The sequence below is a fragment of the Castor canadensis genome, chromosome 2 (assembly GCF_047511655.1).
Source record: "Castor canadensis chromosome 2, mCasCan1.hap1v2, whole genome shotgun sequence".
Classification (NCBI taxonomy): Eukaryota; Metazoa; Chordata; class Mammalia; order Rodentia; family Castoridae; genus Castor; species Castor canadensis.
This window is the reverse complement of record NC_133387.1, coordinates 62,955,365-62,981,813: the sequence shown is the minus strand read 5'-3', so window position 1 is coordinate 62,981,813 and position 26,449 is coordinate 62,955,365. Positions and strand designations below refer to the sequence as shown.

Here is a 26,449-nt window from a genome sequence, read left to right as displayed (position 1 = left end):
TGATGAAAGTGATGAGGTTCAAGGGGCAAACAAGATAATAAATTGGCAGAAAATTGTAAAATATTTATTTCCTTCTCTCTTTCCCCATTAATCATGTTTGAAAATCTCCTCTGCTATAGAAAAATCAAGTGAAAATATGAATTTTACTGGATAGTTTTATTTCTTCATTTCTTATTCATTTTTTCACATGTGCATACATTGTTTGGGTCATTTCTCCCCCCAGCTCTCCATCCCCACCTTCTCCCCTCTTCCCCCTTCGCTTCCAGGCAGAACCTGTTCTGTGCTTTTCTCCAGTTCCACTGAAGAGTAGAAATAAGCAATAATAAGAAAGACATAGTGTTTTTGCTAGTTGAGATAAGGACAGATATACAGAGAGATTCCTAGCATTGCTTTTGTGTACAAATGTGTTACAACACAGGGTGATTCATCTCTATCTGATCTATACACTGGTTCCTGAACCCCTTCTCATGTTGACCTCTGTTGCTTAAAGGTTTCTGTATCAGTTCCTCTGGGGTGGAGACATCAAATGTTTTCATGTTTTGGGTTTTCTACCTATCCCCATACTTCCTGTATGTGTTCTCCCCTAATCATGTAACCACATTACTGTATTTGCCCTAGATCTAAAGACCACATATGAGGGAGAACATACAATTTTTGGTCTTGACCAATATAATATCATATTCTCTATATAGACTCTATTGTTTTATAATGACACAACAAAAGAAAGAAGGGATGATACCAATTCTAGGGAGGACCCTCTGACTGGTTCACAATATGACAGAGAAGTGGAAAGGTAAATGACCACATGCAGAAGGGCCAAGGTGTAGGTGCCCTGACATTTTAACAACCCCTCACTTTCAGAGAAATTATCTAGTCACATGAGATCTGACCCACCCCCATGAGACAGCATTAATCCTTCCGTGAGGGAGGAGTCTTCATGACCAAATTATCTTTCACTAGGCCCCCTCCTCTTAAAGGTTCTACCACCTCAACACCACCATACTGGGGCCAAGCTTCTAGTACATGAACCTCTAGGGAGAAAACCACATTCAAACCATAGCACCAGCACACAATTGCCTTAGTCACATTCACTGTCTAGACCTTGTCATGTTGTCCCAGCCCCACTACAACAAAAACAGCAAAATATGAAGAAACAATTTGAGGTACTTGTGAGCTTTACATTGAGCTCTGCTACAATTAATACTTGATTACTTAAAAAAAAACTAGGCCCAAACAAAATAAAAATTTGATTAATCAAATCTGGATTATCTTTATGTCAGGTGGGATAAATTTTAATAATTTGCACAAAATGAAAAACATGGGTATTAAATCTAAAAAACCTAGGCTAAAAAAAAGCATCTAGTACAGGGTGGAGGGTTCATTTTGAACAAAACCAGAAGATATCTGGAAACATGCTCACTCCTCTCTTCACTTGGCAATTAAAGTCCTGTGCTGTTTTGCATTTTTCCAATGCTTAGTTGGTTTTCTGTAATCTTAGCTGTAAAGATTGAAAGAGGAAGGTCAACAGATCTGCACAAAATTTTATAACTTGATGATATTTTACATTGTGGTTGCTGGAAGTTCTCTTAATTCATAGCTATAATGAAGTGATCAGTTTGCAATCACAGCTCAGTGGTGGTCATACTCAAGATGCTATTTTAAGTGGTCTCAAAGTATTTAAAACTAACATATGGTGAAGGATGGATCAGAGCTAGGAGGAAAAATAAAATTAAAAAACCTAAGATAGATAAATCATGACAAAAATCCAGATAGAAGTAGATCAACAACCTACTTCAAGGTTTAAAATAAACAGAAGTTCTAACCACTGCAGTATGCATAGACAGGTGCTTTGTGTATCTTCATTTGCAACCATGTCCTGAATAAGTGTGCATGGACACCTGAACAGAGACTGTTTTAGTGAAAAAAGCAGTCCACAATATTTTATTTTATTGGTTAAACATCCAGATTAATTACATTATCACTAATTACATTGCTTAATAAAAGCTGTCTTGTTGCTACTTGCATTTTTCCTGTAAATAAAATCTACTTTTACCCCAAAGAATTGGCTGTTAGATGAATTGCATTACACTAGCTGAGGATTAACCACCTGTCATACTTTTATTACAGAAATATTTTGGATTGTAATTATCTGTGATGGTTTATATACTAAGAAGAAAAAATGCAAGATTCTCAAGGGAAGAGCTGTGATTTACTTGGCTGATACCCACAGAAGTTCATGAAGCATTCTGTTCTGCAGGGTTTAAGGAAGACATGACTGTACAATGGGGTCAGGAAGGAAAAATTCCTGGAGGCATGCTTTTCAAAGATGCTACAGATTATGAATTTGAGATTGTTCTCAATACCTCAGATAGAGACTAATAATCACAATAATCAATAGATACAGAATGCAACATTTTACCCTCCCAACATTCTCCCAGCAGCAAGAGCTCCTCTGTTTATACCCTTGAGTTCATACCTGTCATTCTAAGATGTTTTGCCTACACCCCAAATCCTTCCTTCTGCCTTTACCTATATTGTGGATGTGGAACTGTAATTGGCTGGGGCTTCACAGGAATCCTTTTTGCATACTACTATTTCTAACCTACACACCAGCCTCATTGCTGGTTACACTAATCCAAATAGCCACCACAGAATATCTCACCTGCTGTTGACTTTCTTGCTCCATTTGACACCGTGTCCTCTTTTCCTATATAGTTAGATATTCTTCATTTATTCTCTCTCACACACAGGCACACACACACACACACACACACACACACACACATGCACATACATATTTCTTCCATCTATTCATCCATTGAACAAATTCTCCTTAATATCTACAGATGTTTAAATTGGGTAGAATTCTAGCAGATAGTTTCTCATTAATTTACCAAATTCTAAAATCTGGTCCCTAACTTTGAAAGCTTGGAGAATAACTTTGGTCAGTGTCTGGGGAAATTTAATACATACACACACACACACACACACACACACACACACACACGATGACCCAAATGGACATTGGAAACTCATTTACTAATTTATATTGAAGAATCATTCTCACTACAATATCTGAAGTCTCTCTAATAAATATTTATGAAGTACATATAATCAAGTAGGCAGAAGTCCATTGAAAAATATACTCTATATAGATGGATTTGAGATGGAATATAGCCAGAACTTCAGAAGCAAACAAACCAAATTTAATACCATCAGGCCATTCAAGATACTTATCAGTGGGGGACTGGTTCCACTTGTGGGTCACCAGTGGTTATCATTTGGCTGACTATTACAATTCTCTTTGTAAGACATCCTCATCAGTGTAGCCAAGAAGATTAAAGATCAGTTATACAGATTTTTCTCTTTTCAATACTTGTCAGTACATGGCCAACTCCTTACTAGTTAATCCTCCCTTTCAAAAATGTCTTTTTGACATATTCTTTCTCTATAGCAGTGCTTCTCAGAGATTTTTGACCCTTAGCGGACATTTTTGCTATGGCTGGAAAGATTTTAGTTTAAGGCAGCTTAATAGGCACTAATGTGTAGGAACCAGGGATATCGAAGTATTCAGGGCAGCCTCCATAATGAAGAATTATCCACCTTCAAAACCAATAGTGCCAAGGTTGAGAAACCATGTTCTAGAGAGGTTATCATGGTCAATATGCTTATAGTGTAGTTTTGTTTGCCTAGGAGTTATTCTGAATCCTAAAAGTGTTTCTGCCTATCATGATTTCATCCATTAAGTGTAGATATCAAGTTTAACTGGCAATAAGGCCATGTTGTTTTCATGTTTTGAAGTCCCACATAAGGACTTTTACAATAATAGCCACATTTATTGAACATTTACTTTCTGCAAACCATTGTTTTGTGCATTTTATATCTTTTAATGCTCACTCTGTGAGGCTGGTACTATTTTATTCCCATTTTGCAAATGGTGAAACTGTCATAGAGAGGCTAGCTAGTCTATGTCCACCTCATTAGAAAATGGTCTGGTTTAAATATTGTGACATTGTATGGCCGGTCTTGGTCTAAATGGACTCTTCTAATCAGGTTCAAGACCCCAATCTTCACTTTCTCTACTTTTCTTGACTTACCACCTAATTCCCTGAAACATAGAAACTCGACCTGTATTTTTCTCACACTTATTACTTGCACCAAGAATTTACTCAAAAGGTCTCAACTGCATTGACCAATTCAATCCCACTTGATTTCCAAAGCTTACTTACAAGGCTTGCTCTTAACCTGGGGTTGTTGTGCCTGGTTACTGCAGCTTATAGTAACCTGCTTTTTAACAGTGCTTAGTATTTTGAAAAAAAAAAGTCTTTTGTACTTTAAACCTCTATTTTCTGATAGATAAAGAGGAAAAAGTGGAAAAATAAATTGATATAAGATAGATAGACAAAATTAAAAGTATATATTTAGAGATAGACCCAAACTGGGTTAAAAAATACATGCTCTATTATTTACTATGTATGTGACCTCCAACTTAGTTTAAATTTTGAGTTTGTAACATACATATAATATCTGCCTACAAAGTTGTATGTCTTATTATCTTACTGAGCTAAGAGGCTTTACATTTTTATATATATACATAAGTCACATTTTAAGTAGATATAAATATATAAAAATGTATATCTATATCTATATCTATATGTCCATATAGTGTATATACTTCAATAAAATATTAAAAGTTATGCACATATATGTGTGTATATATATATATATCTTATAATCAAGAATAAAATTTTTTCAATGCTGGCTCAGTCAATTATAAGTCATATGATCTTGGGATAAATATTTAGTTTGCTGAGCCTTATTCTTTTCCTTCTAAATAATGAGGAAACACTCATAGACTAACCAGCCACACACTTGATACAGCTCTAGGTTTCTTGGAACCAATGCAACTATTCCTAATTAACTGAAGCATTATGAATTTCCACTGAGGAAACCATGGATCCATTGTCCCCAGTGTAAGGGTTTTGTTCAAAGATTCAAGAAGCTTCAGATTTATCCTATGGTCAAAAATGTGTGCCTAAAATTAGCAATTGTGACTAAGTTTGCCATTACAGGGTAATCCAAGAAAACCTTTAGTATTTCAGTGGCTACTGTGATATTTTGTTTCTTGCCTTCTTATTCTTTTAATCATAAGAAACTTAGAGCATGCATATGTAAGAGCAGGACTGAGCAGTTTTCAAAGCTGGATTCATATTGCTCAATTAAATCTTTATGTGTTCAATCTTCATTGGTTTACATCTTAATCAAGCCTAACGATATAGTCTTTACTGCTAAGCAAAGATGAATTAACTCATATTTTCTCAATAATCACTTCCCAAAGTCTTGAAACTGGTTATAAGCTTTAAATATGACACAGGGTAGATTTTTTGTAAAACCTTAGTTTGTTGTATATATTCTGTTTACTCATCTGTAAAATGAAAATAATAACATATATCTTACCTAGATTTAAGCTTGTGGTAAGGACAAATCCCTAGAGAATAGTTTGTTTATTTATTTTTGTATTTTGAGGTGGGTTACTTCTATGTAGCCCAGGCTCTCCTTGAACTCATGATCCTCCTGCCTCAGCCTCCTGGGTATTGGGATTATAGGTGTGTGGCATCATGTCCTGATAGGACCTGGGTTTTTATCATTGTATACTTCCTTCACTCAGATAGTCAAATGTCCATAGTAGCTCTCAAGGTTAACAGAAATGAATTAAAATAAGTTGTAATATATGAAAGTTTATAAAATTTTAATCTCTATAAATTTAACAGGTTATTAAGTGCATTAATGACACTTTGAATTAACAGCCACATTTTTTGCAATTGATGAATCTGGAAGTAAGTTTTTATGAATGTAATCACGTTCATGAAAGGATTAGCACCTTATGTGTGAGATAACTGAAATTACATTTTTTATATCCATATCAGAACTAGGGGTCTTTTTTCCAAACTAATATTAGGTCAACATATTGGCTTAAATATAAGGTTTCCAAATTGTGTCTAGTCATGTTTTAGTTGTATGTGTATTTTAAATGTATTTCATTCTACCAAAGGACTCACAGCATGAATCCTCAATGAACTTTGAGGCATGGAAATGATGTTAGAACCTCATAAAAATCTGCTAATGTTGATCTCTGACCACAGATATTGTGCCACTCAGTGCTAAAAGCATCTTACTTATTTCAAACTATAATTAATTTTCCATAGAGCTTCAAATAATATATTCAACTCCTCACTTTTAATTAAGATTCCTTTTCTTGCTTCAAATTTAAATTATGTTCTGAAAGCATTTTTTTGTCAATTGCTTTTTCATGTGAGAAATATAATTATGAACTAAATTTTGTTAGTGTCACATTCATACTTTTTAATAATAAAGTGAATAAAAATGAACAAAGACTGTTACACACATTTAAAATTTCTCATTCTGTAAGTAGAGTAGAACAATTTCAGAAGAACAGATATTGCGTAAGTATCCTCATTTTCTAAAGAACAAATACATTTCCCTGGTAGCTTAAAACAGTTAGCATAATATCATCATTACAAGCCTGAGCATAAGTAGAAAAGTAAAAACCTTAACAAATATCCTGTTCAAAGCTAATTATATTGTTAAGTATTTGACTATATGTTAACCAAAGGAATTTAAAAGTTAGTCTTTTAATCAATAATGCATTTAAGATACACTATTGGTATTGTATGTGTTGGGTGTTCCTAAAAAGAAACACATTTAAAGGTAATGTTTTCTTTTGTAACAAAAGATTTAGAGATGTGATATCTTCTTCAGGGGATCCACATTCATTCCCTAGCTTCTTAGGCATCAAGAGGCAGTTGTGGCAATTGCAGCCACAGTGGGAATTTCTCAATCCTGGTTGTAGGAGATCTAGGTTAGCTACAGGCCTCAGAGACAGTGGTCCTGCTGGCAGGGGCTGTGACCTCTCTCAGCAGTTCTGCCTTGTTTATTATTCCTTAGTCTCAAACTTTCTCCTCTAATTCTTTCAGGAGTTTTCTAAACAACTAATTCCCTAAACCTCTTCCTCAGTAAAATACCTTGCATAGTTTTATTTCCTAAGTTGAACTCTGAATAACACATTTATATTGTTTTGCTTTATGGAAAAGAGAGACAAAAAATTGCTTTCTATTGAAAGCAATAAAAAAAAAAAGAATAAAAGCTTGGCAGAAGTTCAGTTTGGATGCACACTCATTGGCTTATAATGGTTTCAGTTGCTCATTAGGCACCAGACACAACTGTACATATGAACCTGGATCCTTTGAGACAGAAATGGGGCATTTACCCAGAAGTCAGGGAGGACCAAGGATCTGGGAGGGTGAGTGTTTACATCTCACTTCTATGTGTGCCTGGTGAAGAGATCAAGCAAGTTGTGCTCACTGTGTCATCAAAGAATTGTGCCCAAAGAGTGCTAACAAAAGTTTATGAGACCTGAGCTGTCATTATACTGAGCCACAAGTGACAGCTGCATCAGTGCAAAATCATCTATGCTGAGATGGGAGAGTGATATTTTTCTTCAGTACAAAGACCATTCTTCCCACTACCATGTCATGAACTGTGGAGTTGCCTCCATTTTTGTCACCTCCAGATGAAAATGGTAGAAGGCTTGTCATTGTCTAACAATATCAATCCGCTATGAACTTGGTCTTTTGGAGACTTTGGGGGAAAATCACTGGGGCTCTGAGACAGTGGCTATGGAAATGTGTATAATTTAAAGACTATTCATTTTCATGATTTTTTTCTAGACTTTATATAAACACTAGATAATCAGTGTAGTTACTTATCCAAGCAGTCATCTATGTTTTGGAGCCTCCTGAAATGTGGCCAGAACTATTAGAGAAATCACAGCGATAGTGACTAAAGCAGTAAGATGATACACCTAACAAATGGATCTTGGCGTCAGACACATGTAGACTTGTGACATGTAGCTATCCAAGTCTAAGTTTCCTACTCTAAAAAATGGGCACAATACCTTTCTCAGAGGATTGCAAAATACAATGATATAGTATATTTGCAAATAAGTGTTTGGTAAGTGTTAATTAATTTCTCATTCTTCCTCTATCAACACCATACTGATTTACAGAAAAAAAAAACTTTTATGAAATGCCAAGGGGAGGAATTGAGAATTTTCATAAATACCAGTTTATAGAATTTTATATAGTTATACTTTATATTTAGATTAAGATTCAGAGTATGAATATAGGTAGAAAGTCTAGTAGAGTTAAGAAAATTTGTACAAGCAGAGTTTAGAATATTAATAAAAGCTTTTAGATAATGTACACTCCTTTGCATATTTTTTCCTTCCTATATCAAGGTAACAACTTTAATTATTGGAATAATACATTTATCAATTAATTTTTTTCTTTCCTCCCCTTAAATATTTTATATTCCAATATTTCTAGCAATGACATGTTAAAGAAAAGACAATTTGAAACTTAATTGATTAATAGCTAGTCAAGAGGCTCATGTAAGATGAAAATAACTGACTTGGTTTCAGGAGACCAAGTCCCAGATTTTCTACAAATATGTAAGCCCCTTAATGATCTGCACAGTTTTCACCACGGTCAGCCAATTAAAAACATGAGGCGGGGAATCCAAATTCCTTCCAGAAATGGGAGAGCACAGATACACATAGGTTGACATTAGTGCCCCACTTCAGTCTTGTCCTGCTTTGGAGGACAAGCTAAGGAAATACAGATCATGATAAAACTGCGTTGTATTGGGCAGCAAGGGAAACTATCCTAACCAAGCTTGTGCAGCTATTTGCTGACTTAGCATAAAAAGCAACTTTCCTGCAAACTTTAAAATAGGAAAGGTAATGGCTTGGAATAGAATCTGGAAAACTAACTGGGAATTGATTCAGTTCTCCACTTCTGACTTGCCTAAGAAAGACAGGATCCATATGTATTTTTTAATTGAATTGACTGTCAATCTTACATCAGTCTTAACTTTTAATTACCCTGTGGGAGAAACCCCATGGACTCTCTGAGATTTTTTCATCTGTGCTGTGAAGTCCTTGACTGCACTAAGCATTGATTTAGTCTCTTCTTAGCTAGATCTATTTGAGCCCTAACCAAGGCCATTCATTTATAAGTGACATACATTAAAGTTCCATCTTAGAAGACACTACATTTCATGTTAAATATTTTATCATAAAGATTGCAATCATATTTTCATAACAATAAGCCTCATGCCTGAGAAGTCTTTATGTTACATCTGAACTCATTACACATTCCAAAGGAGGAGAGCAATTTTAGCTTTGTATTTCTCATTATGTTTATTTTCTTATCCACTTACTAAGACTGAACCATATTTCAGACTTCCATGAATAGTGAAGGCAAATTTCAAGGAACATCAGAGTTATGATGGCATCTTTAACTTGACATGCATAGAAAAATCTGAAAGTACATGCATCGCTGGTTTTATCCAGAACTGCACTTATTTTAAATCCAGCTCCTTATTTTTCCCTGAAGTGTCTGCTGCATTTGATATATCTTCAGCTTCCATAAGCTGTTTACACCTGCTCAATTTCAAGGTCATTCCATATTCAGAATAATTTAAGTCAATTTGAGGAACTGATTTGAATAATGATTAAAGAAAAACAAGCCAGCAGAATCAGAAAACCTTAGAACGAAAAAAAAAACCATTAAACTTCATTTCATTCCTTCCCAAGTCCCCAAAGGTCAAGGCCTTTGCCAAGGTTCTATGGCTAGTTAGTGGCAGAACCTGGTCCAGAATCAGTAAGTCCCGTTCTAAGATGAGTGCTCTTTCCATAGTTTCATTGTCAAATAAACAAAGCCCAGGGTTATTACTACTTGATACGCTCTAACAATGCTAAATTTTAATGTATAAGTACTTTGATTAGTGCACTTCCTTCAACTACTTATGTAATCACCCTATAGTCCAGGTATTAGTCAATTGACTCTGCAAACTTCGTTAGGTCTGAACTTGATAGAGTTTTAATTCTTTTGCACAATAAGATGTATTGGCCCTCTCACATCCCAACACAGAAGCTATGGTTTTGAAGCATGCAAAAAGCATACCTTTGAGCTCCCTGGTAGGTGGGTTACTTTTTTATTGAAAGTGATCATTAGCTTTTCTTGAAGTGGAAAAATGGGTTCTATCCTTACTTATTCCTTGAACAGCAGCTGGGAACACTGAAGTTCAAAGGTATGTATTCCACCTGCCAACTCCATCCTTGGCCCATAAGCCCAGATTTCCTGTGAAAAGTTCTCTCTCTTTTATGAAGAGTTAAGAGAGAAAAGCAAACTGAAGGGGAAAGCTCAAAGGGAAATTGAATGATGACAACAAAAAAAGCTGATGTAGTCAGGGTAAAGGGAATTTTATGTGGTGGGGAAGATGGGTGAGATTTTTAAGGTTGGTGTAGTGCTCTTCTTTAGTGCTAGATGTGTTCCTTTATTCTAAAATTAGTGCCCTGTGGCATCAAATGGGTAAATCAATGCAATCACTTCTAACATTCCCTGACTTTCTATTTTAAGCAATATTTTAAAGCCATTTCTTTCCTATAGAGCATTCTGTCAACCAAACCAATGAATGTTAGTATCTGGCCAAAGAAAGACACATTCATTTTGTTCAATGAAATGAATAAAAAATTCATATACTGTCACATATATGAAAGGAACTTGGTTCTTAATATTCTCAGTTTGAAGGGAGATAGGTTAGGTCTATCTCAGCTTTCTGTAAAATAACACATTTCAAATAAATATACAGGTCAGGCATATATCTGAATAAGTAAAAGAATAGAAGACTTTCAAGTATTTGCTACTGCTCAGAAGCTTTTGACTTTTTGTTTTTTGGTCTAGTCTTTCAGGGAAATTTATAAATCTCTCAAGAAATTTAGTTGCATTTCTTTGTGGACTTTCTTCCCTTTTGGCCCATAATGCTAATAACCATATTTATTCTCTAATAGCTCTCATTTCCAACATTTAGCACCAAATATAATTAGTCTATTTAAGAAAATCAAATTCATTTTCAAAGAACAAAAATCTGGCAACTTGATTCTGAAATAATTGTGAAAGAATATGATTCACATACTAAAAGCCATTTCAAAAAAAGAGCCCTAATTAGATGGTTCTTATTTGAAGCAATAACAATAATGTTGAAACAGATGTATAAAATACAGCAGTTGCAATATGTTGGTATAAAATTCACTTCGGTCAGTTGCTTTTATTGTTACACCGGCATGTCTATCTACACCTAGCTATAGTTCAGCCTACCATCTCTGCCCACAGGTCTACAATACTTAAGGACATTCTAAATACTTAATCATTTTCAACTCAAATTCCTTCCACTGTAAAAATATGGTTTTTATTTTGATAATCTAATCTACAGGTTGATAACCTTATTTAATGTTTAAAAATGTACCTTTACAACTAAGATTAGGAGTAATTAGGAAGATTTATTCATAGTACAAAAACATATTTCCTGGCTAAATATTCACATATTTTATAAGCTCTTAAGGAACTAATCTTACTTAATAATTAAAATTAGTTGTTCCTTTATAGAACCCTGAAGAGCTCTGCACCAATCTCATACTTTTTAATAGATCTGTGGTCAGTCAGCCTGTTTTGAAGGTTGTATATGGGATTATAATCATCTAAAGGGGATGTTAAGTGCTTGCATTATCTATATTTTTTGGTGTTTTGGTATGCTATAAACAAGAGATCTTTTTTGATTACTTTTAAGGAGCCCATTCTATCTTCTCTGTGAGAGCTAACTTTAGCATTTCAGAAAATTAAAAAAAGTAGAAATCATGTAATTTTATCATTGACAATTCTTTTTAACATAGCTTAGTATAACCATCTTAAAGTATTTATATATGTAGAAGTGTGATTATGAGTAATACCTCAATCAGATCTTCCTCAAAAATAATTTCTTTCAGGACTGGAGGTGTGGCTCAAGTGATAGAGCACCTGCTTGGCAAGCACAAAGCTTTGGCTTCAAACCCAATCCCACCAAACAAAACAAAAAGAGAATTTTTTCATATCTTAAATCTGTTTTTTGTTTTATTCAGTCTTCGTGGAATAGTTTTAGACTTAAGTTTTATTGATTTTTTTTCTTTTACTTGATATACACTAGTATTTTTTCCCACTTCATATAAATTTAAAATACTTACCAATATCACCATTTCACCAAGTAACAAAGTATGGTCTTATGAAAGTACTTTAAGTACTTTTAACTATTTTCCATTTCATTTTGAAACTTTTAGAATTAGTCATCAAAGTCCTTCCCCATATCACCTGATATAATAGGGAAAATGATACAAAATTTGTTTCTATGCTCATACCTGCCTCAAAAATTAATTTGTGTTTCTAATAAATATCAAATCTAAAAGGACTAGAACTTTATTGATAAATTTCATTGATTATTTAAGAGGCACAGTCAGCTTAATTATGCCTGATTAGACTCAAGAGATAAATATATGCAATGATTATGCTCAATAGAATATTAAAACCAAAATAAACTCAATATTTACCTTCAAACATTTGAAAATTAATCCAATATTTTTTAGCATTAATTCCACTAATTTCCCTCACATAATTTTGAATTTATACTACCGAAGGGACAATTGCACACTGGCTTAAGTCTGTACATTTAACATGTTGTGATAAAACAATTCTGCCTAATCTCTAAGTAGATGCTGCTAACTTAGTGCTTCTGAAATTGCCTTTTCTACAGTCTCAGGGTAAATGAAATTCCCTATGACAGATGTTCTAAACACTTTCAAGCCCCTTATCTATGTGTATTTTTCCTGGTTAATCTTTATCACATTCTAGAATACAACAGGTTTGCCTCATCACTCATTTCTTCTGAAGTTTAATTACATAAATATTGTATATAGACTAAAATCTAATAGTAGAAAGATTAATCTAGAGTCTTTATTTAAAAACAATTAACTTTCACTTTTTAGTATACCAGGTTCCTCTAGAAACCTTTACTTCCTCCTTTTTGGTTGTACAATTAGCAACTGAAAGTCCCATACTTAGGCACAAATTCGGTTCTGCAATGGATGGGAATCATATAACCAGCTTATGCCCTAAAGAATATATCAAAAGAGTCAGTTCCTAAGGATCTTTTCTTTGTGATCTGGTTTGAAAGAATGAATTAATTTCATCAAAGACTGTGTGTGTGTGTCTCTGTGTTGTGTGTGTGTGTGTCTGTGGACACTGGCACTCATGTTTACTATATGTGCAAAAATCTTCCCTTCATGACTAAGTCTTCTTTCCATGTGTATGGACAGATATATCTTTTTAAAACATTGATTTGAGTGATTAGGTTCTAAGATGAGGTTCTGAGGAGACAAAATGAAAAGGCTTAATACAGCCAGTCCTTCTTATGGATTAATAGGACTTCGTATGATTTATAAAGTCTAGCGGACACCTGGATTTACCCTCTCGTTTCCCTAGTTAGCTCAGAAATTAGCCAGCAGGCAGACACATGCTTCCTTTAAAGGTAAGTACAGGAACCAAGCTGTATACACTTGGATTTGGCCAAATGTATATATGTGTGTGAGAATAGGAGTATCACTGGACTCCTAGCTCCAGAATTCTCTCATACTCACAAGGAACAAAGGAAGCCTAGCTCTTTTATGTCTACTTTTAGTTGTTGATAGTGGAGTAACATTATGGAGGGAGCACAATTATACAATTAGGTATGATATTGTGAAAAAACATTGATCTACCCTTGCATAGTTAAAAATTGACTGCATTTTTATCAATATAGTTATCAAGGACCTATTTTTGGTGACATTGCTAGATTAAGCCAGAGATGATTTTATAACTATCTGCATGTATAAAAGCAAAGATGTGCTATTTAAGAGTTCATTTTCCTTTATTATCCTGGGTTCATGAAAACCAACGAGAATAGTTTAAGACTATTCAGGGAAGTGTGTAAGAAGTGTGATTCCATATTTGATGTCAATAGATATGTTGGATAAACGTAAATTTCTAAGCTCTGGTAGGATTTTCCACTCTACTGACACATTTTTAGTTCATAATTTCTGAAAATGTTTGCATACTTCATTAAAAGATATAATGAGTGAAGATGTCTAGGTCTAATTCATCTATAAGGCAATTTTTAATAATATAAATCAGAGTCATCTCTATCTCATTTTTTCACTGTTATGTCAAGTGAAAGAAAGAACTGCTGGTGAATGCTGCTGTTGGAATTGACTATTAGGAATGGTGGCTGCAAAAATCAAAGAATAATTGTTTCATCATAATATTCAGATTCATTGAGTTTCTAATTATGTCTTTTATAGCAGCTATTCAAGGATTTCTAATTGAATTTATGACCTTGTACCAAAATTCACATCTTGAAACTCTTTATGTTTACTCACACAACTCTAGTTATTTTATTCTTATGTTTATTTTTCCTTCATAGTCTTTATTTGGTTCTCTAAAGAAAGATACTTTAAGAAGTTAATTAACTAATGCAAAAATTTCTTCTATTGTCTTTATATTTAATTAAGACTTTCTTATTTATGCCATCACTTTAGCAAGGATTACAAGTATTCCTGGATGTCAGCCTCTTATATTTTTCCCTCAGCTTTTTAAGCATAATAAAGTGTCGGGATTCTTTATTTAGTATTTCAGCACTCTTTTCTTTCATGTCACAAAAGATAAATTCACACAGCTGCACTGACAACATCACGGTTTTGAAAGTGCATCCACCCGTTACCTTATAAATAGTTCAGTCATTTACTTTAATCCATCTTCTTCTGCTCACCACTCTAATGTCAAGCTCACAAGTTTAAGAGCTTTAAGTTTTAAAGCCAGAGTCTAAAAGTCTATTCGCTTAACTAACACACAGGAAAAGGTATGACTTTGACCAACAAGATGTCAATCAGAAAGCATTCTCACTTGGGAAGAGCTGAAAGTTGTGTCCTGGCATTTTTATTTTGATGAACATTCAGTATTAATAATGGTAAGTGTCCACCCATAGGAAAATATGGGTAGATTAAAAAGGCCTGGTAGATACCTATCATCTTCACATATTTGTGTGTTTTTAATATTTTAATATAATCATTCATCTGTATGGTTTATACAGTGCTAGTGGTTCCATCCTAGATATCAATTTTTGTTTTATTTATTTTTCATTTATACTAGCCAAGTTTTTTTTTCTTTAGTTTGATGCCTCCAGACCTCACAGTTTTGAGTTTATTAAAGTTTAGAGCAGAACTAAAATAAAAGAAGTTGACATAGAAACAACACCCATAGACCAGAATTTCTGGAGAGAGTAGAAAGTCTTTGGAGGTCATAAGATCTTCCACGAGGAAAGTATATTTTGATAGCCATCTAGGATCTAGGACTTGAGTTGAAAAATCCTTTATTTGTCCTAAAGTTAATTGAGATTGTCAAATGAGCTGAAACAGAGACTAAAAAGTTGATTTGTGAATTGTATCACTTTTCCAATTCTTCTCTTTTAAAAGAAAATCAGGAATTGATATTTATGGCATTCTATAGGCTGCATATCAGAAATTTGTCCCAACAGACAACATCACCATTTCTTAAGAGTTTAGAACTGTACCTTTCCTCTTCAACGTGTACTTTCCTTTTCACTTGTGAGATTCCTCCCCTGCAAACCAGAGATGCCAGGAGGAGTATAGCTAGTTACAAAACAGCTGTTTTGCATTTTCATGTTTCCTGGAGTGAAGTTTTCCCTCAATCATGACTCATTCTGAATCGTCAAAAGTCTGAACTAGAATCAATATTTCTCAATACTACCTTGAAAAGTGTAAGTTAGATTTTGTAGCTTGAAAATTGGAAGTCTCTTCTATCTACAGCTTCACCATAAACCGTGCAACAGCAGTTATAGGAATTTGTACTTAAAACATCCACATCTCAAATTACTTTTCAGTTCTAAATGCCCACCACAAAAAATCAGTGTGATTTAACTTTTCTTTTAAGCAATGGAAATATAGCTGAACATTTCTGTACTAAGAAAGAAAATAACGTCCACTGTACTCACACGGCACCGTGCGGAGGTAGAGGTTGTCACGAATGATTTGCTGCAGTTCGTGGTCAACAGAACCCTTCTGAAATCGTAAGTTGAGGTAGTGACGGAGGTCCTTATCAACAATTCCTCCTAAAACAATAACATTTCTTAGTAAAGGACATTGAAAAATATGTTAAGAATGTAATTTGATTCTGTCACAAACATACTCATGAACCCACTTACAAATCAATTATTTTAGATTGCTCTTTTGACTTTCTGAAACATTTACTGCCATAACCACAAGTCAGATAACATTTACTGAGATCATCAATATCAGGCTCAGTGCTTTGCACGTATCTATAATTAATGAATTAATTGATTTTTGGTGGTACTATGGCTTGAACTCAGGGTCTTAGACTTGCTAGAGAGGCACTCTACCACCACTTGAGCTGTACCATCCAGCCACCTTTAACATATTTTCATTTAGAATGTAGTTTTTATTGTGATAAAAGATGTTACTACTGAGCTAGCATGGAAAGTGTATAGTATATTTCACTGCAGAGATGAAAAGACTACTTTTAATTTATTTATTCCCATTGGTCTGTTCTCCATGCCTTGGTAACCACTATTGTACTTTCTGTCTCTATGAATTTGATTGTTCTACCTATGGCATATAAGTGGAATCATACATAATATTTCCTGTTTTGTGACTGCTTTATTTCACTTAGCATAATGTCTTCAAAGTTTGAAGAGATTTTCAAGTTATTAAAGTTGCAATGGACTTAGACAAGTAGGATGATATAAAAATTTTTTAAAAACCCAGTTATATAAATAATGATGATTTTGCTCCGTTTAGCAATAAATCAAAGTAATTTCACAGTCCTATAAGATATGTGCACATAGTTTCAACTAGAAACGAGATTGAAAGTGTTGGGTTTTTTTTTCATTGTCAATAAAAATGATTTTCTGGCTACTTACTATTATAAATTAATTAGAAATCTAAGCCGTAAGTGAGAAAAGTGTAGATCTTTCAAAGATTAATTTTTTATTTAAAGACAACTATATGAAATTATGAATATTTATCTTAAGATCCTTCCTAGTTCCATATTGGAAAGAGTGAAATTGAGTCAGGACAAAAAATTAAAGTTACAGGAAATGGGAAATCAAATAGTCACTAAATCATATTTTCTTCAAATTCTTTTGAACATTACACTTCATAAATCTACTTACACCACTATCTTCATATAAAATAGCATTATGTGGGTATATGTAACACAACACTTTTTTCCACAAATTTAAGTTATGTATTCTGATATTTCTGAAGTTTTCAAAACGTGCCATGTCAGGTGCTTCCTAATGTACAGGGTAGTCACAGTAATATACATATAAATATAGAATTTTTATCCAAATCAGCTATCAAATGTCTTACTCCACAAATGTTTCTTGTATATGTGAGCAGTCTCTTTTCCATTTTTCCACCCAATATAGTATGATAATGGAAAACAATAGCATTAAAAGAAAACATATTGTTTATTGGATGCATGTAAATATTATATACAGAATATTTGCACATAATTTCTCAAATTTAAAACTATTTAAATTATGAATATTTATCTTAATCCTCTTCCTATTTGCATATTAGAAAGAATGAATTATAAATCAAAATACCTATAGGATTATAAATAAAAATTCCTGAATCTTATCTTTTCAATCATATTAGGAATATTGAGCTAAAACAAAAAATAAAATTTAGAGGAAATAGAGAAGAAGAGCAGTCAGAAATAAAAGTCATTTGAAACTACCATCAGCCAATGCCAACAACTATCTATTATTTACATCTTCAAATGCCCTGTGCTTCCATGTGTCTAAGCTTGCTGGCAGCACACTGAAGTAGTTAAAAATTTAGAAATTCTGAAATTTTCTTTTCCTCCCTGCTCCCCCACCCCAGCAGCAGAACATGCTTATTTTTGTTAATTCTTTACTAACAAAGTAATGAATGCCTGTGACTGTTCTCAGCTGTCATTTCTTCTGGGTTCTATGTCTACATGTTCTTCAGCAGCTGTCCCATCTTCCTTTTTTCCTTTTAGTCTATTATGTGGGACATGCCACATAAGTGATGAGATGCTTTCCAGCAGCCCAAGAAAATGCCAACTATAGAACAACAGATGTATGCTGTCCATTAACGTAAGCTAGCATCACTCCCCTAATAGAATATGGATAAATTTACATTTTGTTGTCCAGGACGATTTTCGTCCTGAAAACCTATTAACAGGTTAAATGGTTTCTCCTATTAAAAATAGATAGCATTTGTCCACTTGGAAATTTATCTTCCTAAGAAAACAACTACAAAAAGTTTATCCATTCATTTCAGTGACTGGTTGTATTTTTTTTCCCATGGAAGGACCTGCTGAAGCTTCCAAGAATTAATATAAAATTTCTTTCACTAATTAAAATGAGTTGTTGCAAATTAAGGGAAATCCTAAAGACAATTCCTTTTAAGGATTTTTTTTTACTTGCATTTTCCACATACTTGATTATCCTTAAAATTTTATCATCATGTCATTTAGGCAAGTTGATTTTATTCATCCAGGATTTGTATTATGGCAAACCTTGATAGTTACCTATCTACTTTTATTTCCCCTCTTTTTTTGTATTAAGAGAATTCTGATTTACTTTTGAACCTAAACATGCTCAGCCCTAGGACATGGATCACAGTGGTCTAAAACAGTCATTCAATCTAGTCCCCCCATTTCCTAGCTGCCCTTGAAGCTTCTAGAAGCTGCATTCTGGCCATTAAGAGAGAACTCAGAAGGGAAGATTTCTTTATTTTCTGAACTGGGTATGATTTCTGAGATGTAGCAGACATATTATGACCAAAGTGACAAGAACAGGGCAAAAAAAACAACATGCCAATGATAAACACTGGAATAGAAGTTAGAAACATCTGGGTCTCTGATGGCTTTACTAGGCAACTAAAAATAACAGGATCAACTACATGAATCAAGATTTCTTGTGATATGAGAAATAGTAAATATTCATTTTTACAACTGTTATGGTTGTGTATTCTTTTAAAACTAACATGGTTGAGAAACTATAAATTATCCTAGTTGATACATGTGTATAGGTTCCCATATATGTATGCACATTCTATACACATAATGTACCCACACAAGCATATCAATCCTTGATTAAAAACTTCAATTGAGAGCAATGAAGCAACAGATATTGGGCAGCAACTGAGTTGAAAAACAGAGCCTGGATCTCAAGAAAACTTCATCACATGTTTTAAGTTAGTATTTTAAATTAAGCAAAAAAAAAAAAAATAGAATTCCACATAGTGCAGAACAAATGTTATTTATTGTTAAAATAAAGTCTCCTTCCTTATTTGCTATAATTATAACATTTGGTTTCCTTCTTACAATTTCTACCATTTCTTGGTGATTCTTAGATTTGGTAACTTATAGGATGTATTATCATCATTCTGTCAAACAGAGAGCTATCAAGTTCACTATCTCATTCCATGCTTTAGCCATTGGTACTCTTCTCTTCAAAAGAATTCAGGGGCTCACTTTTACTATTGTATGTTAATTACTACTAAATTATTTTATTTATTTATTTATTTATATTGTTTTATTATTAATATGTGCATACAAGGCTTGGGTCATTTCTCCACCCTGCCCCCACCCCCTCCCTTATCCCCCACTCTCTCTCCCCCCACCCCCTCAATACCCAGCAGAAACTATTTTGCCCTTATTTCTAATTTTGTTGTAGAGAGAGTATAAGCAATAATAGGAAGGAACAAGGGTTTTTGCTGGTTGAGATAAGGATAGCTATACAGGGCATTAACTCACATTGATTTCCTGTGCGTTTAGAATGGAAGGGTGAGAGGAGATGGAAAGCAAGAAGTTAAAGAAAAGGGAAAAACAAATAAACAGACAAGCAGGAGAAAACAGAACAAGGAATCAGACAAGAAAGTTTCAAAGGTATAAACAGGGAGCGTTAGTGTACTAATTGACAGTAAGCTGAACAGGCATTAGAGAGACAGAGAGAGGATTGAAAATAAAAAATAAAAAAAAAAGATAAGAATAAAAATAAAAAATAAGTAAATGAAAGAAATATATATATATATATAATTAAAATAAACCAAAATGAAAAATAGAAAATTTAACAAAAAACAAAAAACCAAAAACCTCCAAGTTCAAATGCAATGAAGTTTCAGTCTTAATAATTTAGGTTTCTGTCTCAGTCTCCAATCCTGGAGATGATGCCTCAGATGTTGTTCTCTAGTTTTCTCATCAAAGGGGACACATAAAGTAAAACAAAACTACACACAGACACACACAAAAACCCCACCAAGTGTCCCAAGTTCAAATGCAATACAGTTTCAGTAAGTTTTTCAGCATGCAGGTGTAATTTGTTGTTCTCTCATGAAAGGTAGGGAGAAAAGGAAAGGAAAAAAAAAAGAGTCTGGAGACAGTTCTGAGAATGGTATCTGCAGCTGTGGCTTGCCTGCCCACTGCTATCAGCCTGCTGTTGCTGGAGGCATTATTTATGCAGATCTCTTGGGTGAACTTAGCACTCACCTGGCCCTGCAGGCTTTGTTTACCCAGAGTTTTCCTGTGCACCTCTGCTACAAGCTTTCCCCTTTCCAAGCACACTGGGGAAGGTGACACTGCATCCACTTTCTCAGGCCTATGTGTTTATTTACAGTTCATGTGGGAAGTGGGTTTTCCCCCCTCTCCTGTGCAGTTTTCTTCCCACTGCCACTTTTACAAGCTTTCCTGCTCCTGATTACTGGAAGGTGCTGCTGCTCCTGCCAGCCACCATGTTTGTTTACAGCTCACATGAGAAGTGGGTCTTCCCCTCTCTCCTGTGGAGTTTTCCTCCCTCTGCCACTCTCACAAGCTTTCCCACTCCTGGTTGCTGGGTGCACACCCCCGCTCCCACTGGAGACTCTATGGCATGCCTGGCTTGTTTATTTACAGTTCCGGGAAGGATTCCCTTCCCCCAATCTTCGGCACTCAGTGCACTCCACCCTCTTTCCCCTGTGTCTTTATTGTTCTTATTGCTTATTAGTCAGTTTCTCTTTTTTCCTCGGGTGGAGATCAGTCTGTCCAGGGGGCTATGCTGCTCTGGCCCAGGGTTGTCTGTGGGAGTACCTCGGTACCATGAAGCTCACCTTGTCCACGTCTTCCCAAGCCATCTGGGTGTGGGCAACTGGCAGCCTGGGGGACCCTCCTTGTTTCTCTGTTTAACGTGAAGTGGAGATTCTCTGCCCCAGCTGGAGGTGTGGAGGGGTCAAAGTTTTTCCTCTTCTCAGTGGTTTTGCCTGCAAAGTGTGTCTCCAGCGTCTCTCCAAGATTTCACTATATGAGGCCCGCTTTCTGCTTCCTCCGTCTAGCTGCCATCTTGGAATCCTCTTAAATTATTTTATTTACCTATTGTAAAAAGCTTTCATTTTCCTCATGAAAAAAACTGTTGATTAAACAATTAACTACCATTCTCAGTCACATTTTTCAGGTAATGAGAAAAGGCAGGGAAGAATCTGAAACCTACAACTCTAAAGAAACTTGCATACTCTGCAATCTAAAGACAAAACTTCTTAGTCCAAAGCAGTGAAGTCTTTGCTCAGCATGACCATAAGATGGCTTTTGAACTTGACTTCAAAGCAAAACTTAAGAAGAAGCCTTAGGGGGCTGGCCGAGTGGCTCAAGTTTTTGAGTATCTGCTAAGCAAGCATGAGGCCCTGAGTTCAAACCCCAGTTCTACCAAAAAACAAAAGAAGAAGAATAAGCCTTAGGAAAGAATTTACTTCAAACTCTTCTACTTATAAATGGGGAAATTGAAATACATAAATTATTTGGTATAAGGTTCACAGAAAAGATGGGAGTGAGAGTGAAGAGTCCATAGGTGAAGACCTATGGACTATTTGGGGAGAAAACCGTAAATGTTAGCACTTGAAACTGGTGGGCTTAATACTCGCATCATTCTCAGGAGTATTCCTAGTTGACCATTTTATCCTCTCTACTACTTGAACATGCTAATTAAGGAACCAAAGGGAGAAGATGCTTCTTGGGCAGAAACTACTTGACACATTACTTAAGACAATGTGTTAGTCTCAGTCTTATTGCTAAAACCAAATATTCTTTTTAAATTTGAGGGAGAAATGCACCAACTTTTACAACGTTGTTCTAGTAACTGGACAGAATAAACCAACACTTCTTCTCTCCACATCCCCCGCACCCCCAGCTCTTGGGCATAGGCTTATATTTTTCCTTTCCTTAAGTCAACTACTTCTGAAATAAACATGTGTCTTGTAAATACTTCAGTATAAATCAAGAACAGTTCACTCACTGGGATGGTATGCTGGTAGTGGGGTATAAGGTGTGGATGATTGGAATAGGAATGTAACTCATTCTGATACCATTTATTCATCCTGTGCTTCAGCCAGACCAAACTACTCTAATACTCTAACCACCTTACTTACTGTTCTTTCTCTTTGCCTCATTTTTTTAATTCACATTTTACACAATGCTGAAGTTGGCATGTGATGTTTTCTTGTTCATGCCTTACCTTTTTACTTTATTTTGTACTGCCTTCTATTGTTAACAGTACACTGGTTCCCCGTTTTTGAGTAGCTCTATCTTGCCCAAAGTCCAAGCTCTCCTGCCCTCACTCAATCAAAATTCTTCTCCCAGGAGGTGGCTTTATAAATACAGTAACCAAAGGCCATGAATACATGTTCATTCACCTTGAAAGTGGCACCATGAAAAGATTATCTATTGTTTCTGCTTCTTGGACATATAGAATTGCCCTGTTCTTGTATTTTTCTGGGCAGCATCTCCAACTTTCCCTTAGCTGTTTACAACTAAAGAAACTTCATGGATCAGAAGGCCTCTTCCCTTGACACTGTCTAGAGAATTTCTATCCATCTATCAACTTAAAATCATCTTCTTCTTGGCCTTCCTTAAGATCCTTGGTCTAGAAGTCTTCTCCTTCCTCTGAGTTTCCAAATCCAGGTCACCTCTGTTAAGACTCTGCATTCTAATAAGCCATATAGTAATTGCTTGGTCAGCTTTATATTTTCCACTAAACTGTAAACTCCACAGGACAGAGTATTTCCTATTCATATTATCCCTTCTCCCCACCTCTCACCTCAAACTCCAAAGCAAAAGCTTTTAAACATACAAAATCTTGAATTATTTGTTGAATAAATAAATTACAAAATCTATAATAGAAAGAATGCTAGATTTTGAATCAGGAAACTGAGTTTTAGTTACCACTTCAACACATATCTCATTGGTGTTCTTGTACAAATCATTTCTGGATCATATTTTTCTCATTTATAAAAGGTAGGCATTTTAGTCTGTTCAGACTGTTACCACAGACTACATAGACTGGATTCCTTAAACCATAAGAATCTATTTCTCATTGTTTTGAAAACTGGAAGTCCAAGATCCAGATATCAGATTTAGTATCTGGTGAGGGTTTCCTTCATGGGTTGCAGATAGTCCTCCTCTCATTATATTCTCACATGGCCAACAGAGAAATCACTTTCCTTCTTGTAAAGGTACTAATCCCATGCACTAGAGCTTCATCCACATAATCTAATTACCTACCAAAAGACCCATAGAATTAGGGTTAGGACTTTAACATATGAATTCTGGGTGGGTGCAGATAAATATTTAATTCATAACACTAAAGATAGGACCAAATAAGGTCTCTTTTAAATTTAAATTCTATGTTTCCATATGAAATATTTTTTTTGGAGGTACAGAGGTTTGAACTCAGGGCCTCATGCTTGTTAGGCAGGCACTCTACCATTTGAGCCTCTCCACCAGTCCATATGAAATATTTACTGAGTGTGTTTTATAGTTTGGGATCTTTTTTGGGTAATCAGAAAACCAAATTATTTCATTAGTTTATTTATAGTAAATTAGAGATAACCCATAAAAATAAAATCATGAGTAATCTCCCTTCAATATTATTTTCTATTTTCTGAATTTTTCAGAAAATTCAGAAGTTGAGAATCAACAGAAAATTGAAGTTGAGATCATCAACAGAAAGTTGATTTGAAGCATTGTCTTTGTCAAATAAGTACCAAAATAGACAACAAAGCAATCTGCAGGAAATTAGAAGAAAAGAAGAAAGATCTCTTTATATTCCTTAAAATATTCCCATGAGTAACTGCAAATGCTTTTTATGTAAATTTCTTGGATCACGTGAAAGATAAAGAATAGACAATAGGAAAGTACTATAGAACTATGTCGATAAGTTCCTTTTTCAAAAATAGTTTCTGCTTGGCTTATCTCAAAGATGGACAAATAAATCACAGAAAAGTTGTCGGTTCAGTTAAGGTCTACGACCACAAAATAGGTGACAGACATATCTAATCTGGTTTCCAGCCCCATTTTAGGTGGAAAATTGTCTTTGGTTTCTGGTAATCTAGAGACTCATCCCATTTTCAGTTGACTAGAGAGCTACACCACATCACTGAATGAATTTGATCTATACAGGTCATTCTATAAATTACAAGCCAGTAAAAATGTTCTTCTCTAAATAATTCCTTTTTTCCTATTTTAAGTAGCAACATATGAAAAAGATATGTAAAATTCAGTAGAAATATCATAGGTAATTATTTTTCTGTAACTGGAAACATTTATTAGTTGTATGACAATTTGTACCATTTTAATATTTTGCCCTGTTAGGGCAGCTAGTCTCTTTTATGATCACACTTTAATATCCTTGTGTATTGTTTTTTTCTTCAAAAATTTAGTAGCATTGCATATTTGTATTAGAAATGCACTAGTAAGATAACAAAATGTATTAAGCAGTTGCAGATCATTAGAAGATTCAAAACTAGGGAAAATAACTGCTGCTTCACAGAAAATGACTGAAATAAATATTATTAGCTTATATTATTATCTAGTGCTTCTGAAAATAGCTTTTCATTTTTTTCTTCCCCCCACTATTGTACAGCTAGGATCTTATTAATGAGTTTTAATTTTCTATGTTCACTTTGTTCTCAAAATGTTAGAGATGTTTCTATAGTTGTGATATTGGCTCCCATGGAGAAGAGGGAATGAACTCTTGGTATACTCCAGGCATTACACTAAGTGCTGTGTGTGTATTACCTAAGACTTTACCATCAGGTTAGCTGAAGGATGGGCACAAAGTGGGAAACAAACCACAGGGTATCTAAATTTTCAATAATGTCCCAAGATGGCTAATTTAGCCTAAGAATTAATGTCTTTGATTTCCCTCAACTCTTAAAAATTGGTTATCATTTAAAAGAAGTAGATGTTACAACAAACTGAGCATAATGAAAGAAAAACATAGATAGGCAAGAAGGGACATAATCTTGTCTGAATTCAATCTACTCTTAAAAACCAGAGACACACACCATTCTCTAAATTTTAAAAGGGGAATATAATCTCTTAGGATAGCTATCAATGGACTTGAAACCATCATGTCAGTAAATATCAAAGTTCTAAGGTTTTTGTATAAAATTTTACTAGGATCAATAATGTGAAGGAAAAATATTGTTCTTTAAAATACCTAGACTATTCAACAGGAAAGATTTTTTCTTTTTGAGTCTTGCTTGCTGTCTCTAATTTTATTCCAAAGTTTAAAGATTTTTAAAATGGAGTGATAAAAATATCTCACTTGTTTTTGTTCTTGGAAAATACAATTTAAGAATTTACCCATATTAATAAAAAAGCATAAAACAAACTATTCACATTTTTTGTACTTCTGAAATGTCTTCATTCATAAATCTAAAAGTGAAAATAAGTGTTACGTAAGTAGTGATCCTTTTACTTCATTTTATGAAAATTATTATCCCCAAGTCAACTGAAAGTATATATTTTTAAAAATGTGATACTTGTTATGAGCACAATTGATGGAGATTTGTAGAGTAAGATTTGTAAGCATTTGATATATTTCATGTTTCATGTTAACTATAAAGCAAAGTCAATTCTTTCATTTAAAAAATATTGCCAACCTGCTGCAACTTTAGAAACTACCACATGATTGAGTACAATAGATGGTCTGCTTCAAATGGTTTCATGCTGCAAAGTATCATGACATAGACCATTTTGTACAATCAACTAAGAAGAAACCACAGCTTTTTGTGAGTTCATTTTGTAATGAAAATACAAAGAAATTCCCTTTCAAAACTTGTTAGGAGGAATGGACTAATATATCCTTCATAAATTGTGTCATTATGGGTCACTACTAATAATGTAATAACAGTTCTAGGCACATGATTTGAACTGCTGTAGGGCTGACTTCAAATAATTAGAAATGTGTTCCAAAGGATTACTTTGGAATGCAGATTTCTTTCCCATAAAATGATGTTATATAATATAGTCAAAACCTTGGTTCATCTATAAGTATATTAATCAGTTGGACACCTGAAGTACCTTATTCATGCTATGTTGAAAACACAGTGTTGTACATTACTGTGCATTAAATTGCTTCTGGGAAG

The 26,449-nt window shown here is 34.4% G+C and overlaps 1 protein-coding gene across 6 annotated transcripts in view; it reads right to left on the bottom strand.

Moving 5' to 3' along the window:
• Magi2 (membrane associated guanylate kinase, WW and PDZ domain containing 2) overlaps positions 1-26,449 on the bottom strand; it is a 1,413,820-nt gene that overhangs the window by 966,200 nt on the left and 421,171 nt on the right. For all 6 annotated transcript variants that reach the window (XM_074064888.1, XM_074064889.1, XM_074064891.1 and 3 more), the window contains exon 2: positions 15,994-16,110. In XM_074064888.1, the coding sequence (XP_073920989.1) occupies positions 15,994-16,110 (117 nt within the window). The remainder of the gene's footprint in view (positions 1-15,993; positions 16,111-26,449) is intronic.